General features: G+C 42.8%; 1 protein-coding gene across 4 annotated transcripts in view; it reads left to right on the top strand.

Moving 5' to 3' along the window:
- Positions 1 to 1,270: 1,270 nt before the first annotated feature.
- The window catches only part of LOC130290354 (protein crumbs homolog 2-like), a 125,793-nt gene continuing 108,188 nt past the window's right edge, over positions 1,271 to 18,875 (top strand). For 3 of the 4 annotated variants that reach the window (XM_056537866.1, XM_056537867.1, XM_056537865.1), the window contains exon 1: positions 1,271 to 1,540. In XM_056537866.1, coding sequence (XP_056393841.1) covers positions 1,468 to 1,540 — 73 coding nt within the window. In that variant the 5' untranslated portion in view covers positions 1,271 to 1,467. The remainder of the gene's footprint in view (positions 1,541 to 18,875) is intronic. The other variant, XM_056537868.1, reaches the window with a different exon arrangement.

Raw genomic sequence — 18,875 nt, 5'->3', positions numbered from 1 at the left:
TTGTTAACTTCACCATTCACATAAAAGTTTGCCTTATCACTGAACAAAATCTTCTGGGTAAACTGAGGGTCCTGTTCCAATTTTTGTTTTGCCCATTCTGCAGCATCGGAAACTACGGATACTGGAAGCCTGTGCTAGCATTTCTCCTGCGGTGTTGCTATCAGTGTGTGAAGAGTGGGAGAAGAGGGTTGCATTGACAATCCAACACAATGGGCAGCACATTGAACACATTTTATAGGTGGTCAGAAACTTGTAAATAACTCATGAAAGAATAAAGTTACGATAAAACCAAGCACATCATTGTTTTTCTTGTGAAATTCCCAATAAGTTTGATGTGTTATAAGACCCTCTTCCTATTGAAAAAACAAAAGTTGGATTCAAAATGGCCGACTTCAAAATGGCCGCCATGGTCACCACCCGTCTTGAAAAGTTTCCCCCCCTCACATATACTAATGTTCCACAAACAGGAAGTTAATATCACCAACCATAATACTTCAATACTTCTGTAATGTCGTTAAAATTAAGCTATATGATTACTTTTACAATAGTCGCGCTTTGTGATAGCTATTTGTAGTACACATATAAAAAAACATGGCGCAATATTACAGTTTTGAAAATGTACTAAATTGTTTCTTGTTTTTTTTGTTTTTTTTTTTACTTTACCTGTTTCTTTTGGTAACCTTAGCATCAAATAAAAAAACAAAATACGGTATATCACGATCAGTTCATTAACTAATAAAAAAATTCTCAAAATGAAAAATTTTACCCAAATTTTACCTGCCTCAATTAAAAAGCCGTAAATGGATAATTGTGTTTTAATACTATGTACATATCCAGGGGACAGATAAAAAATAAAACACAGTGCTTCCCAACCAGGGTGCCTCCGGCTGTTGCAAAACTACAACTCCCAGCATGCATCTACAGCCAAAAGTTGTCCGGGCCATACTGGGGGTTGTAGTTTTGCAAGAGCCTCGAGGCACCCTGGTTGGAAAACCCTGATATAACAGAATTGTAGAAGTAATAAAAACTGCATAGAAAAACAAAATGGTCTTGTATGAACAAATTTACATAAATACATATTACGTTAGGGCTAGGATTACGCTAAGGAATATATCGGAGGCGGATTAAGTAAAATATACCGTAAAGTCCAATTGACGGATACTTATCATGACCGAAAAAAATCCTAATTTAACAGCACTGGGTCATGTGAAATCTTCTGCACACTTTGTGTAACTCCTCTTAAGTCCCTTCCGGGAAATCCAGCCCACTATTTAGGAGCATCCATTCTCAGTGAGTCAGGCATCACAGTCTCTGTCCACAACACTAGTGCTAGTCCCAAACTTCAGCTCCCTCTGTCCAAGCCACCAGCACTCAGCACCCTGACCCTCACCCAGGCGGACACTATTATCTCCACTCTTCCATGTTTAAGGATTTTTCTTCTTCCAGACCGCACATCTGCGACTTAGCATGGAGTTTAGAAGAGTTAATCTCAGCTTACAGAGGACCTGTACACTGCTGCTCCTCTCTATCTGTGCACAAGGTAAGTCCGCATCCTACCATGGTATTGTATCATTTCTATTCACCTGTACCCGGTACAGCCCTTAGAAAAATCTAAGAAACCCTATAAAATATAAGAACAGATGTAGCAGAGCCGAATTTGTCATTCAATTCTTTTGGAGAGTCTGATTACTCTCTTGACGATGCAGCAAGGGTTAAATGCAGTCCTATGTAAAACCTCAAATAACAAACCAAATTCTATTAAAAAAAAAAATATATATATATATATATATATATATATTGTAACTCTGAATCAGTGTTTTCCAAACAGGGTGCCTCCAGCTGTTGCAAAACTACAACTCCCAGCATGCCCAGACAGCCAAAGGCTGTCCAGGCACGCTGGGAGTTGTAGTTTTGCAATAGCTGGAGTCCCCCGGGTTGGGAAACACTGCATTTTATTATTCTTTTTTTCCCATGGACATGTATATAGTATGCAAGCAAAATTACGCGTTCAACGCGTTTGATTTTAAGAGTGTGAAATTTGGGTAAAATTTTCTATTTTGAACATTTCTTAATGAATTGATGAACCGATAACGTAATATATCTTTGTATCATATCAAATGCTTTAATAACCCAAAAAAAAAGGATTTAAAAAGTAAAAAATTGCTGGATGTTGTAGTGTTGCAACAGCTGGAGGCACGCTGTTTGGGAAAACTCTTCTCTATATACATGCAACAATGTTGTAACACATATTTACAAACATTGAAGATGCTGAAAATACTTTACACATTGTTGTCAATATCTGAAATGAATAGTTTATAAAGAAATGTTTCGATTTTTTAATTTTGCTTATTTTTAGATATTTTTTTACCACACATTTTTTTATGTATATACACACATGTATGAGGGACCTTGTAGTTTAGCAACAGCTGGAGGCACCCTGTTTGGAAAACTCTGCTCTAAATACATGCAGCAATGTTGTAAAACATTTACAAGCATTGAAATAAGTGAAAATAGTTTATTTACAAACATTAAAGTGCAAATACTTTATTTATTAACATTGAAGAAAGTGTAAATACTTTATTTATAAACATTAAAGTGCAGATACTTTATTTACAAACATTAAAGTGCAAATACTTTATTTACAAACATTGAAGTGCAAATACTTTATTTATAAACATTGAAGAAAGTGTAAATACTTTATTTACACACATTATAGTGCAAATACTTTATTTACACACATTAAAGTGCAAATACTTTATTTACACACATTAAAGTGCAAATACTTTATTTACAAACATTAAAGTGCAAATACTTTATTTACAAACATTGAAGAAAGCGCAAATACTTTATTTATAAACATTGAAGTGCAAATTCTTTATTTACAGACATTAAAGTGCAAATACTTTATTTACAAAAAATAAAGTGCAAATACTTTATTTACAAACATTGAAGAAAGTGCAAATACTTTATTTAAAAACATTAAAGAAAGTGCAAAAACCTTATTTACAAACATTGAAGAAAGTGCAAATATTTTACAAATTATTTTTCTTGTTTCTTGTAAAATCTGAAACTAATTGTTTATAATGAAACAAACAGACGTTAGCTTTTTAATTTTGCTTATTTTTAGATATATTGTACACATATTTCTTAATATACACACCCATGTACAAGGGACAGAAGAGCCTTCATACGTGACCATTGTCTGGTCTGGGAAGCACTTGTGATGGAGGCAGGAGGCATTCTTTTGTTACCAGTAACCTTGGTTACTTTCTGAGCATGTGAAGTATCTACCAGCCGTCCAGGACTCTTTTAGTCTTGGCACACAAAAGGAAAAGTTCTCACTGACTTGTTTCTTACCCTTTCCCGAAAAAAAAAAACACAGATTTGTGCAGATTGAATTTTTGTGAAACTGCATCATTTTCTGCCATTCATGGCTATTTTGGGATGCAGTAAACGTCTTCTCACTATCATGATGTATTGATTGCATGCATACTAAACACCAGGCATATAGACCAGTGTTCACACGTCAGTTCTTACCCTTATATAGACAAACTGACACTATTAGGCCACTTTCACACTAACATTATGACACAATAGCGTGATGGCCGTCGGGGCCGCCGGGGACAATAGTGGGAGAAAAAATACTGCTTGCGCAATCCTTTTCTCCCGCTACTCCTGCTGAAAAACCGTAGCACCCGATGGACCCAGATCACCAGAATGGGGTCCATCAGGACCTGCTGTTGCCCATTGCGCCCCATCAAAATGACGTCCGTTAAACTAAACAAAAAAAGAGTTTGATGGCCGTTCTTGACGGGACGCAATGGTAGTATGAATTATAGCCTTAACAGGTATCAGTATCCTTGCTATACAGAGTGTAGTTATCTCGTATACTGGATAACAACACTAGCTTCTACAGTCATGCCCGTAAATGTCGGCGCCCCTGAAATTTTTCAAGAAAATTAAGTATTTCTCACAGAAAAGGTTTGCAGTAACACGTTTTGCTATACACATGTTTATTCCCTTTGTGCGTATTGGAACTAAACAAAAAAAAGGAGGAAAAAAAGCTAATTGGACATAATGTCACACCAAACTCCTAAAATGGGCTGGACAAAATTATTGGCACCCTTAATTTAATATTTGGTTTCACACCCTTTGGAAAAAAATAACTGAAATCAGGCGCTTCCTATAACCATCAATAAGCTTCTTACACCTCTCAGCCGGAATGTTGGACCTCTCTTCCTTTGCAAACTGCTCCAGGTCTCTCTTATTGGAAGGGTGCCTTTTCCCAACAGCAATTTTAAGATCTCTCCACAGGTGTTCAATGGAATTTAGATCTGGACTCATTGCTGGCCACTTCAGAACTCTCCAGCGCTTTGTTGCCATCCATTTCTTGGGGCTTTTTGACATATGTTTGGGGTCATTGTCCTGCTGGAAGACCCAAGATCTCGGACGCAAACCCAGCTTTCTGACACTGGGCTGTACAGTGCGACCCAAAATCCATTGGTAATCCTCAGATTTCATGATGCCTTGTACACATTCAAGGCACCCAGGGCCAGAGGCAGCAAAACAACCCCAAAACATAATTGAACCTCCACCATATTTCACTGTAAGTACTGTGTTCTTTTCTTTGTAGGCCTCATTTCATTTTTGGTAAACAGTAGAATGATGTGCTTTACCAAAAAGTTACATCTTGGTCTCATCTGTCCACAAGACATTTTCCTAGAAGGATTTTGGCTTACTCAAGTTCATTTTGGCGAAATGTAGTCTTGCTTTTTTATGTCTCTGTGTCAGCAGTGAGGTCCTCCTGGGTCTCCTGCCATAGCGTTTCATTTCATTTAAATGTCGATGGATATTTTGCGCTGACCCTGATGCTCCCTGAGCCTGCAGGACAGCTTGAATATCTTTGGAACTTGTTTGGGGCTGCTTATCCACCATCTGGACTATTCTGCGTTGACACCTTACATTCATTTTTCTCTTCCGTCCACGCCCAGGGAGATTAGCTACAGTGCCAGGGGTTGTAAACTTCTTGATAATGTTGCACACTGTGGACAAAGGAAAATCTAGATCTCTGGAGATTGACTTTTAACCTTGAGATTGTTGATATTTTTCCACAGTTTTGGTTCTCAAGTCCTCAGACAGTTCTCTTCTTTCTGTTGTCCATGCTTAGTGTGGCACACGCAGGCACACAATGCAAAGACTAAGTGAACTTCTCTCCTTTTCTCTGCTTTCAGGTGTGATATTGCCCACACCTGTTACTTGCCCCAGGTGAGTTTAATGGAGCATCACATGCTTAAAACAATCAATGAGTTTGGTGTGACATTATGTCCAATTTGCTTTTTTCCTCCCTTTTTTGGGTTAGTTCAAATACACACTAATAATAAACATGTGTATAGCAAAACATGTGTTACTGCAATCCTTTTCTGTGAGAAATACTTCATTTACTTGAAAATTTTCAGGAGTGCCAACATTTACGGCCATAAATGTAGGTAAAATCAAATGGGGAGAATGATTATCTTGTGATGTGATAACATGGGTTAAACACAAAACAATGTTATGATCGTAAGATCCTGTTATGTAACTATAATGTAACACAACCGAATAAAGTGTTTAAAGTGTTCTTTCAAACAGCTGTACTTCCACTACTTCTCTTACATAATTTTTATTGCGTATATTAAAGGTCTCTGAGGAGGAGGCATTGTTGAAACTAAAGGATTTAGATACAAAAGATTCCAAGTCCTGATTTCCTGGAACCCAGGCCAGAGGTTCCCAAGATAAAAGACACTTTTACAGGAAGGATGACAAAATGGTTTAATCCCATTCAATAATGCTTGACAAAGCACAAACCTAACTTCTTATAAACACTGGGTTCACATCAGTTGCATCAGGACACTGACTCCTGGACCAGTCTGGTGTTTTCACTTACACCGAATCTCAGGAGCATCAATGGGATCAGTTCTGGCATCAGATTTCCACCAAAATTTTCCTACCATGCTGAAGGGAGACTGATCCGGATCACTGGATATATGAGAACCCAATACCCACTAGCAAGCCCTATTGGCCAACAAATATCACATGAAGGGGTACTCCAGGGAACCCAACATATTCCCTATCCACAGTATAGGGGATGAGTGTCTGGTCGCAGGGGGTCCGACCACTTTGACCCCCTATGATCTCCTGTACAGGGCCTGCCTACCTACCAGTCCCTGTAGCACTCCTGCTCCAAACTTCGGAGACACGCAGGTGTGATGGTCCGCTTAGACAATCACTGGCTGAGATGGGACCCCAATTTGGGCGCAGGTGCAGGATTTGGAAACAGGGATCTGCTTCCAGCTGACTGTCAACCAAGCAGGGACAGGGGTGACAGGGGGAGCTGGGAGAAGTTCAATCCCTCAGCGCTTCATGGGTTTGGAACGACTCTATGACACTTGACACCAGAGAATTAAATGATAGGGGATAAGATGTCTGATCGCGGGGGTCCCGCAGCTGGGGACCCCCGCAATATAGCATGCAGCACCCACCTGTTTCTGGTACGGAAGCGCTGGAGGGTCTGGGTCCCGACCATGGGAACGGAAGTTCGTGATGTCACAACTCCGCCCCCCGTGTGGCATCACGCCCCCTCCCATAGACTTGCATTGAGGGGACGGGGCGTGACGTCACACGGGGGCGGAGTCGTGACGTCACGAACTTCCGTTCCCTTGGCCGGGACCCAGACCCTCCAGCGCTTCCGGACCAGAAACAGGTGGGTGCCGCATGCTATATTGCGGGGGTCCCCAGCGGCGGGACCCCCACGATCAGACATCTTATCCCCTTTCCTTTGGAGAGGGGATAAGATGTCTAGGGGTGGAGTATCCCTTTAAGCACAGATAGATATATGGAAGGTACCATGTGTCTCCTTGTCCTAACAGCTATCTAACAGTGTCAGCATTTTGGATTGTGAATTGCAGATGACAGGTTCCCTGACGCCACCTAAGAATGCCCCCAAAACATTCCCTTCATAAAAGCCATCCCCCTTGGTGAAGTGGCCTTACGTGAACTGCTTTAACACAATGAGATTCAATGATTTACAAGCCTGCACTATAGGCAGTGTATATACCAGCAATACTTCATCTACGTTTATCGGTAAACTTACACCACTGCTGGTAAAAGTTACATGTTGCTATCATGTGAAGATGACGCTCCATAAAAGTCTGCAAAAATCCATTGTCTTGTGACTATAGCTCAGTTAGCATCTGTTTGTTTTCTTTGGTCAGAAAACGACAGCCGCATCACATGACTGAGATCACACCAAGCATTTGTGATCAGCAAATGAACTGGGGTGAGCTGCAATACCACACACAGCCCATAGTCAAACGTGGCGCTGTTTTTGGCAGAAAGCCTTTATATATTTCTATACTTATACAACCCCTATAGCATATTTCTGAAAGGTACATTTAATTTACATTGACATGGCTATCACTCTCTTATTTATCCTTCTCACTTTGACCTTTTTCCTTCATGTGCAGTAATTCATCATTTTGCAGTTGGAACATATTGCCTGCTCTGTACCTTCTGACGTTAAGCTCGTAATGTAATATGCTGAACCGGTCATGCTTTTCTATTTAGCCTTTGCTAAGCAAGATATTCAAAATTCACTGAAGCCCATGTAATCCAATCACAGACTGAATTGGCGAAGAAAAACTCTTGGCGATTTCTGATGACATATTTACATATAACAAAATAGCAGTAGATAAAAAAGGAGTGTTCTTTACCCAACAAACTGCACGGTTCAGTATTGGTGTATACCATGTTTGGTGAGTGCCATTAAAGGAGTACTCCGGTGAAAACCTTTTTTCTTTTAAATCAACTGGTGGTAGAAAGTTAAACATATTTGTAAATTACTTCTATTAAAAAATCTTAATCCTTCCTGTACTTATTAGCTGCTGAATACTACAGAGGAAATTCTTTTCTTTTTGGAATGCTTTCTGATTACATCACAAGCACAGTTCTCTCTGCTGACGTTATTATAATAATAATAACGCTTTATTTATTGTTGTCCTTAGTGGGATTTGAACCCAAGTCCCCAGCACTGCAAGGCAGCAGTGCTAACCACTGAACCCCCATTCTGCGCTTAGCATACATCTACTATGCATGGTTGCTAAAATGGACAGAGATGTCAGCAGAGAGCACTGTGCTCGTGATGTCATCAGTGTTCCAAAAAAAAATTTCCTCTGTAGCATTCAGCAGCTAATAGGTACTGGAAGGATTAAGATTTTTTAACAGAAGTCATTTACAAATATGTTTAACTTTCTGCCACCAGTTGATTTAAAAGAAAAAAGGTTTTCACCGGCGTACCCCTTTAAAGGGTTATCCAGGAAAAAAAACTTTTATACATATATATATATATATATATATATATATATATATATCAACTGGCTCCAGAAAGTTAAACAGATTTGTAAATTACTTCTATTAAAAAATCTTAATCCTTTCAGTACTTATTAGCTGCTGAAGTTGAGTTGTTCTTTTCTGTCTAAGTGCTCTCTGATGACACGTGTCTTGGGAACTGTCCAAAGTAGAAGCAAATCCCCATAGCAAACCTCTTCTACTCGGTGCAGTTTCTGAGACAAGCAGAGATGTCAGCAGAGAGCACTGTTGCCAGACAGAAAAGAAAAACTCAACTTCAGCAGCTGATAATTATTGGAAGGGTTAAGATTTTTTAATAGAAGTAGTTTACAAATGTGTTTAACTTTCTGGAGCCAGTTGATATATAAAAAAAAACTTTTTTTTTCTCGAATACCCTTTTAATGGGTATGATTGTGAAATAGCTCCATATGTCTGCTATTGATTATTATGTGAATGACTTCAAGTTCAACCTATAACCCTGCAGGTAGAAAATGTAAAGAAAAATGTATATCCTCCAATCATGCAAAAAATCACAGGTTCCCAAACCAGAACCAAAGATTTTTTGTGCGTTTGTAGGATATACATTTTTCTTTACATTTCCCTCCTGCATACATGTCTGGCAAGTTCTGGGCAACAGAGCCAGTCTGTACTCCCTGCTGCATATCCTGGTATCCCCTTTTTCTTCCCGTAGTGAGATTAATTGGCCTAAACAGGTGTTGTGGCTCCTCCACAACCCCCCCAGGTGTGTAACTCTCCGCAACCCCCCAGGTGTGTAACTCTCCGCAACCCCCCAGGTGTGTAACTCTCCGCAACCCCCCAGGTGTGTAACTCTCCGCAACCCCCCAGGTGTGTAACTCTCCGCAACCTCCCAGGTGTATAACTCTCCGTAACCCCCCAGGTGTGTAACTCTCCACAACCCCCCAGGTGTGTAACTCTCCCAAGTTCTGACGTTATTACCCTATGTGCCGCTTCGTGCCTTTTTTTCTTCTCTCTTTTCATACACCCTATAACCATATCTTGTTGATCCGAGGACAAAAACCTTTTATGAGGCAAATGCCAATTGCCCCATACTAGGGTGAAACTTCTTTCTTGACTCTATGTATGGCATCAGAATAAATCCTGGAGTCAGCACCTCACATCAATGTTATAAATATGTTTATTTCATTGTTTCTGGGAAGAGGCATAGTGGAAAACACTATCCTGGACTAGTAGAAAAAAAAAGTTTGCCTAGTTTTGCAGTTCTACAACTTTGGTTGCTATATTAGGCAGTATTTGCTTTTTGGGACTCTGGTAAAGAAGGCAAGAATCCTTGTGGAGCTATACTGGTGGCCATATTGGCTTTATGACCAGATCAATTCATCTATTGTATTCTATGGACTGGCAGGGGGAATTGACAAATTGGACATTCATGGATCCGGGTATGTTAAAAGAGTACTCCACCTCTAGACATCTTATCCCCTATCCAAAGGATAGGGGATAAGATGTCTGATCGCGGGGGTCCCGCCGCTGGGGACCCCTGCAATATAGCATGCGGCACCCACCTGTTACTGCTCCGGAAGCGCTGGAGGGTCTGGCTCTTGACCACGGGAACGGAAGATCGTGACATCACGACTCCGCCCCGTGTGACGTCACTCCATGCCCCCTCAATGCAAGTCTATGGTAGGGGGCGTGACAGCCACCACGCCTCCTCCCATAGACTTGCATTGAGGGGTCGGGAAGTGATGTCACACGGGGGTGGAGTCGTGACTTCACGATCTTCCTTTCCCGTGGTCGAGAGCCAGACCCTCCAGTGCTACCCTCATTTTAAACTGGTTTACCCTGACTATAACCCCTGTGTATTAGGTTTAGTGCTGGTGAACCAGCTGTCAGATTCACTTTAAAGTGCTTCAAACTTCAGCTTCTGCCCATTTGGTGTGGAGAGATGCAGATGGGTGGTACAGTGGCCAAGAGTTCCATGCACAAGGCCTTTTCTAGTTATGAAGACTGGTACATGGAATTCTCTAACCATTTGTGGTTGCCTTGGCAACTGTATGGTGCCCCTCCATGCTAGATGTGAAGATTGAGTGGGAGTTGAACTTTGGGGCTACACTACACTTTAAAATTATCCTCATGTTTGGTTGTAGTACAGTGGTCCCTCAACATACGATGGTAATCCGTTCCAAATGGACCATCGTTTGTTGAAACCATCGTATGTTGAGGGATCTGTGCAATGTAAAGTATAGGACAGTGGTCTACAACCTGCAGACCTCCAGATGTTGCAAAACTACAACACTCAGCATGCCCGGACAGCCAACGGCTGTCCGGGCATGCTGGGAGTTGTAGTTTTGCAACATCTGGAGGTCCACAGGTTGAAGACCACTGGTATTGGAGGTTATACTCGCGTGTCCCCGCCGCTCCGGACCATCACTGCTCGTCACCGCTGCCCTGGATGTCGCCTTCCATCGCTGTCACCGCGTCCCCGGGGTGTCCCCAATGCTCCGGCAAGGCCTCTGCTTCCCCGGCATCCTCGCTCTCCGTCGCCGCCATCACGTCGCTACGCACGCCGCTCCTATTGGGTGACGGGACGTGCGCAGCGATGTTATGATGACGACGAGGGGGAGAGCGCCAACAATGCAGGGGATCCCGAAGAGGATGCGCCGGAGTCCCAAGAACAGGTAAGTGATTGTCGGCGGACCACACGGGGCACCGTAAACGGCTATCTGGTGGCAGCTGAAGCAGTCTGCACTGCCGGATAGCCGTTTATGCGATGGCCCCGACATACAAAAGCATCATATGTTGATGCTGCCTTCAACATGCGATGGCCTCTGAGAGGCCATCGCATGTTCAAAGTTTCGTATGTCGGGGCCATCGTAGGTCGGGGGGTCACTGTAATGAAGTGCTCCATACTGTATATAGCCTTAATCTAACCCTGGGCCCAGCCGGTCTGATCTTTTGGGTGGGCCTAACCCATTATCGTGTGTGTATATTTTGTCCATAGAAAAGGTAGATCCTGTAAAAAAAATTGCAATGTTGAGACTTGAGACCTTATAATACTTTATTTCCATACTATGTAGCGTCAATTGTCCTTCCTAGCAAGATACATTATTATTCTGTATATATTATAAGGTTGGGCTCACATGTTCCCAGTGTGCCACATGGCCAATTTTAATGGTATTTAATGCAAACAACCGAGGTTTCGCGGAGCCCATGGGAACTCAGCTTTATCATTTTATTATATATATGAATAGGACAGCTGTTTTTGAGGACCCTGTGAAAAAACAGCTGTCTTCTCTATTGTCCCAAACACTCTCTGTTGAGAGACTGAGGGATTGACACACAATTGTGAAAGCAGTGTATTAAGTATCTATGTCCTTTATATATACAAAACACAGAACAGCACAATATGGCACCTGGAGAATAGTATCGGAGTGGAATATGGCTCTTAGTGAGTTCAGGGTAAATTTAGATTTACTCAGATTAGTGTCCTTCTTTGTGCTTCAATCTAATCTTGTTAGCAGGTCCACATTGGAGGTGCTTAACTCATTGACTGCCAGGAACACATTCCACTATTGCAGAACATTTTTCAAAGTCTTTAAAGGGGCTCTATAGCTTTATAGAAAAAAATGTAAAGAACAGCACAAGTGCATTGTGTTGTGGTTTCCTATAAAGTTGAAAAGTAGTTTCCCGATTCGTACCGGCCTGATAGGACAATTTATCGGCCTCAGTCAGTTAAATGAATACATCTGTATTTTTCACCACATATATGTGAAGGGTAGGGCTTCAAGACACTGTGCACAGACCAGAAGATTCGCCAATTCAAAGGGATCAGTCGAATGAATAAATATGGACAATATTGTCCTTTCCCCAATACATTATACATCACATAGTATACAGATGGCTGGATGACTCAATGCTTTTATCATTGTACGACTGATACAAATACAATAGACAACTCATTGACAATACACAATGACCATTTACGCCACTATGAGTAAAGCATGGAATGTAGGCAACTTTGTTGCTATGTAAGTATGTCAAGGCCAGTGACTAAGAACATGCAGCCCTTGTGATTTTTATTTCACTCATATCATGTGACTAATGTGTCCATCTCAATGACTTCAGCCTTACACAACGATAAGCAGTTAGATAGTGTCCACAAGAAATAAAAATATATGTCCCAAAGGAAGTTTATAGGCAGAATATTGTAAGAATTAAATTTAAAGTTACACATTTGAATCATGAGAATTTTTATTATCTGACTGAGGATGGACTAGAGATGCCCATACACTGAGGAGCATGGTGTGTTCTATAAGGAGAGAGGGAAATAAGCGCTGATGGTTTTAAACAATTAAAGGAGATGTCCGACGCAGACTTTTTCTATTCCGTCCTGCCCGGGCTGCAAAGAAAGACAAAACAAACTTTCACTTACCTCCATATATTGCCCCGGAGCTCCGCTACAGCTGATTGGTCGTCTGGGCTGTCTGATTCCTACTTCCTTTAGCCCGATACGTCACATGGCGCTTCAGCCTATCACCGGCCGCAGCGATGTCCCACCTCGGCCGGTGATAGGCTGAAGCGCCGTGTGACGTACCGAGCTAACGGAAGTAGGAAGTAAACAGCCTGGCCGACCAATCAGCTTTTGCAGAGCTCTGGGGCAATATATGGAGGTAAGTGAAAGTTTGTTTTGTCTTTTTTTGCAGCCCGGGTAGGACGGAATAGAAAAAGTCTGCGCCAGATATCTACTTTAAACATGCTTAAATCCAACATGCCCGATCCTCCAACATCTACAATCAGGGGAGAGTTTGGTTACCCCCACAAACATTAGATGGCTGGCTAGTTCCTCCAAAATTCCCCAGTTCAACCAACATTAATCTAATGTGCATGTGTACCTTAAAGAGGGCCTGTGACCAACTCAAAAATATGTTATATTTATTGTCATAAAATAGGTAAGGATGCCCAGATCACACACCTTTTTACAGTTTCTTGATACAGTTTATAGTTTGTCTGACAATTTAGGGAGCCAGTCAGATGGGCATGAACTTAATTTTCAATATGGGAGTGACTCCCAGGATAATACAATCAGGGGGGGGTGTATGTTTTACATTGAGGGGTGTGTAGGTATACACTTTCCCTGACTGTATAATCCCTCCCATTACGTGATATTTACTCTCATTACTAAAATTAAGTTCACTCCCATCTGACTAATTCCCTGATTTTTCAGACAAACTATAAACCCACATATCTCGGGTACAGATGGGTACATGAAAAAAATGTAAAAAGGTATGTGAGCAGGGTGCCCTAAGCTGTTAAAATGGGTACTCCAAAGGATTGGGTATAACATGTTTGATCACGGGGGGGGGGGTCTGGTTGCCTGGGGCTTCCGTGATCATGACGTCACCCCATGCCCCCTCCATTAATGTATATGGGAGGTAGCATGATGGCTTTATATACAGTCATCAAGCCCCTCCCATAGACATGAATTGTGGGGGCGGGGTGTGACATCATGATCACGTAAGCGGCCAGAACCCCCCCCCCCCCCGATGTCAGACATGTTATCCCCTATCCTTTTGAATAGGTAATAACATTTCTAGGGCTGGAATACATGGGACTTACGTGATTGTGACATCATGCCACGCCCCGTCCATTCATGTCTAGCTAGTACGCAGCCATCACGCCTCCTCCCATTGATATGCATGGAGGGGGCATGGTGGCTGTGTTCACCAGTCATCCGCCACTGCATGGAGTTCTCTCTGTGCACCGGATGACTGGGGTGTCGGGGCAGAGATCCTTTGGATAGGGGAAACATGTCTGTCAGCAGAGTACCCCTTTAAGGTATAAGCTAGTATGTGCTTATGATTTAAAAAAAAAAAAAAAGCATTTTAAATCCTCACAATTTTTAAGATCTCTTCTTGATGTCCAAAACTGGGAATGTTCCAGTTTACATCTACAGACATTTTCTACAGTTCTGTCAGTCCAGGCCGTCCTCTTTCTGGCGTATCACAAGGATATGCTATCAATGTGTGATCACTTATGCGCCATTATCAGTGACCCACTGAAACGTAAAACAAATTATTTTATTTTTTTCTCACCATAGCCCTATATAGTAACTGCAACATAGACATTCATATGATAGAGGAAGAATCAGACACAGCACCTGGAGACGTCAAAGAGGCCACAAGAGGGATCCTTCTATTTTTGCTTAATTTTGTGGCAAGTTACCATGTCTGGGCCACCTCACTGCTCTCCGCTGTTCTATTGTACCTTGCAGTCCTATACCCAGTCACACAAACACCTGCAGAACCTCTACAGTCAGCACTGAAATAGCAAAACCCAGAGATGTGCTGTAATTGTGTGGTGTTACCAAGCAGTGGGAGGCGCAGATAAGAAACATGACGAGGTGTCAGAGTGTTTTAACATTCCAGGGGGGGGGGGGGGGGCGGGGGGTCAGTATGCCGTCAGTGACTCACATCGAGCATTAGAATGAATGGGATTCACAAACCAATTCATAGAATGGCACTGTTTGTAGACTCCGCTTCTACTTGTATAGTTCTGGTTCATTCAAGGCCTACACGGTGCTTCTCTACTTTGGACTCTCTTAGCAAATCTCTTACAGCAAAAGTACAGGACATAGAATTAGTCTTGACAAAACAATGCGCACCAAGATATCTAGTCACCTCAACAACTGGGTCCATAGGACACTAATGGGATCTGTCGTTTGACATAACTGGTCCTGCATTGTGACCTCCTTTATGGATATAGCCTAACGCCAATCCAAATCCTATAGGATCGTTCATATAAATAACCTTGTCAAAATCAGGACTAAATTGAGATTAGCATGGTTGATGACACTTTCGGGGACAACTCAATTGTTCAGTCATAATTTACAGATATTGGTTGTCCTATGTGTATGGCCATCTTAAGAGTTTCAACCCCAAAGACAAAGGGGTGCTGTCTGGTTGTCCACTGAATTATTTTATGCTTTTGTTATTATGGTGTATGCTACATTATTTATAGGTTTTCACTGCAATACAAGAGACATACAAAAAAGTGGAAGCTCTGTCCGGCTGGTCAATACCAACCATAATCCACCCCACAGAAGACGTTTTAGTGCCCCCTACCCTAATATGATCCACCTATCACTGCCTGACACCTGTGACATTTACTCCTCGTAGCTTTATATCAATCTTGTTGTGCATAGGACAAAGAATAATTGTATATGATCTCACCAGGGTCACAGGGTAACCTGACTTGGACTTTCCCACATGTACCACCTCAATGGGATGCCCGTATTTTTCGCCGTATAAGACGCACTTTTTCTTCCCCAAAACTGGGGGGAAAAAGTTGGTGCGTCTTATACGGTGAATACACCCCTATCGCGGCGGTCCCTGCGGCCATCAACGGCCGGGACCCGCGGCTAATACAGGACATCACCGATCGCGGTGATGCCCTGTATTAACCCTTCACACGTAGCGATCAAAGCTGACTGAAGGGAAAGTGACACTAACCCGGCTGTTCAGTCGGGCTGTTCGGGACCACCGCGATTTCACCGCGGCGGTCCCGAACAGCCCGACTGAATAGCCGGGTTAGTGCTTACAGGACACCGGGAGGGACCTTACCTGCCTCCTCTGTGTCTTCTCCGTTCAGGGATCCCCTGTATGGCCGGCGCTCTCCTTCCTCGTCATCACGTCGTCGCATACGTGCGTCGGCGTGCGTAATGACGTGATGGCAGCGACGGAGAGCAAGGATACCTGGCCGGCAGCAGAGACGTTCCGGAGCGACGGGGACAGAGATGGAGCAACATCCAGGGCAACGGTGACGGGTCCGGAGCGGCGGGGACACGTGAGTATTACCTCCTATGTAGTGGTCTTCAATCTGCGGACCTCCAGATGTTGCAAAACTACAACTCCCAGCATGCCCGGACAGCCAGCGGCTGTCCGGGCATGCTGGGAGTTGTAGTTTTGCAACATCTGGAGGTCCGCAGGTTGAAGACCACTATTGGGTTCAAAATCTTTATTTTTTTTTAGATTTTGCACCTATAAATTGGGTGCGTCTTATACGCCGGTGCGTCCTATAGGAGGAAAAATACGGTATGTCATTGGTGTGGTAGCCCAAGTAGCTGTTTGCTCATTAAAGGGATGTTTTACTCTGCACAAGTGCATTAAAATGGTCTCACAATGATGACCTGATGACAGTGTGTCCTGCTGCTTGGACCCAGAGTGACCAATGTAAAGTATAGGACAGTGGTCTACAATCTGCAGACCTCCAGATGTTGCAGAACTACAACACCCAGCATGCCCGGACAGCCGACGGCCGTCACGTCCCGTCCCGTAGACTTGCATTGAGGGGACGGGCGTGATATCACACGGGGGCGGAGTCCTGACGTCACGGACTTATGTTCCCGTAGTCGCGACTCAGACCCTCCAACGCTTCCGCACAAAAAACAGGTGGGTGCCGCATGCAATACTGTGGGGGTCCCCAGCAGCAGGACCCCCGAGATCAGACATCTTATCCCCTATCCTTTGGATAGGGGATAAGATTTCTAGGGTGGGAGTATCCCTTTAACTCCCAATTTGTATCTCAGCATAAAGTTCATAGCCAAAAGAAATGATGATCCCTGCATTTCGTCTTCAGACGGATGAAGGAAATAAATTGCACATATTTGCTGTTTTTTCCGGTACTAACACCCCGGATGAGATTATAAGCTTTACAAGAGAAAACCAGTACAGTGTCCTTGTACCTAATATCTACAGAGCGGTGTAGGGGCAGAATGTAAGAAAAACATTCCTTTCAATGATGTGTTACATGCTCCATTGGCAGTGTGTGGGTTAGACATACTTGTTGACCTAATCATTCCGTGTTCACTGGAGTGCAGATCTACAGAGCTCTAGGGGGTGAAGTCACTAGTCAACCAAAATTCAGACTCTGGATCGAGCATTACTGCCCAGAATTTCTGCCTATTTGACATTTGGCTGACAAAAAATTAGATTTTAGAAGTTTGGCAACCACCATCAGTTCCAGAAAGGGTACACTTTGCTTTTATACCCTTACAGCTATCCAATGGTGTCTGCAGCTCTTAGTAGCAAATAAAACTGACCAATTTCCTTCAAGATATCTCAGTGCTAAAAGGGGTACTCCGCCCCTAGACATCTTATCCCCTATCCAAAGGATAGGGGATAAGATGTCAGATCGCCGGGGTCCCGCTGACTCAATACAAGTCTATGGGAGGGGGCGTGGCGGTCATCACGCCCCCTGCCATAGACTTGGATTAAGGGGGCGGGCCATGATGTCACGAGGGGCGGAGCCATGACGTCACGCTGCTCCGTCCCCTGTATCGTCCGTCATTACGCACAGAGTGAACTCGCTCTATGCAGTAATGATAGCGCGGTGCCGCAGCGACGATCCTGGGGGTCCCCAGCAGCGGGACCGCAGTGATCTGATATCTTATCCCCTGATATGTCAGAAGTTTCGATTGGTGGGGGTTCAGGTAATGAGACCCCCGCATATTGCTAAAATGAAGGGGCAAAAGCAGTCAGCTGAGCAGTCTCTTAGGCTACGGTATTTGGTGGACAAGTTTGGCATAAACAGAACATAACCTTAGGTCCCCATTCATACAGTGGAGGCCAATGCAATGCCCTTATGGTCTGCACTGGAGTGATATATACAGTGATCCACAACAAACAAATGTATACCATGCAGTATACATTTTCTTTTACATTGTGCCCAATGAGAGAAGTATGATGCTTATACAGTTACAAACATCAGAGATGCATTTGGGTCTTCAGACCCTTTCACTTTTTTTACATTTTGATTTGTTGCCGACTTGTGCTAAAACCAAATGTATGTTTTTCCCATCATTCATGAGCATGTGAATTAGATTTTTTTTTGCTAATGTATTATAAAGGAAAACTTGACAATTGGCCTGGACACATAAATTCCATGTATACTTTCTGCATATTGACCGAATGTGAGCTGAACAGAGCCTCATTCCGTTATCAATCGTAGGATGACTGTAACATGCGTCTGCATACTTTTAAATGGTATTTGTTCTATACAATTGCAGAATGTGTGTCTGGAGATGGAGACAGCTTCTTTCTTAAGTTTTTAGAAGGTGTTCTCATCCAGCTTTAGTCTACTGATAACCTCAGCCCCCAGTGTCTTGGCATGGAATGCTAAGTGAAGCTTAAAGGTCCCCTTATCAGTAGAACTGTCTGAGAAATTTATGTTGCAGGTACCTCTCCCACATGGTTAATGTATAAGGTTGACATGTCCATGCGCACATTACATGGGACATCCAATGACTCATTTTATGTCTTACAATAATCAAGACAAAGATTCCCTGCAATTGTAACAAATCTCACGCTAACCATATATAAATAAGCAACAAGACAAAGCGTTTTATGAGATTATCAAAATTGTGAACTTTATTAAAGAGCAAATTTAAAATAGCTTAAACAATACAACAATCATGGGTTCCTGATAACAGGAATCAAGAGACTAGGCCAGCGTAGCACTGG

This window comes from Hyla sarda, chromosome 9, assembly GCF_029499605.1.
Source record: "Hyla sarda isolate aHylSar1 chromosome 9, aHylSar1.hap1, whole genome shotgun sequence".
Lineage (NCBI taxonomy): Eukaryota > Metazoa > Chordata > Amphibia > Anura > Hylidae > Hyla > Hyla sarda.
The sequence above is the reverse complement of the archived record's forward strand: the minus strand, read 5'-3'. Positions and strand labels throughout refer to the sequence as shown.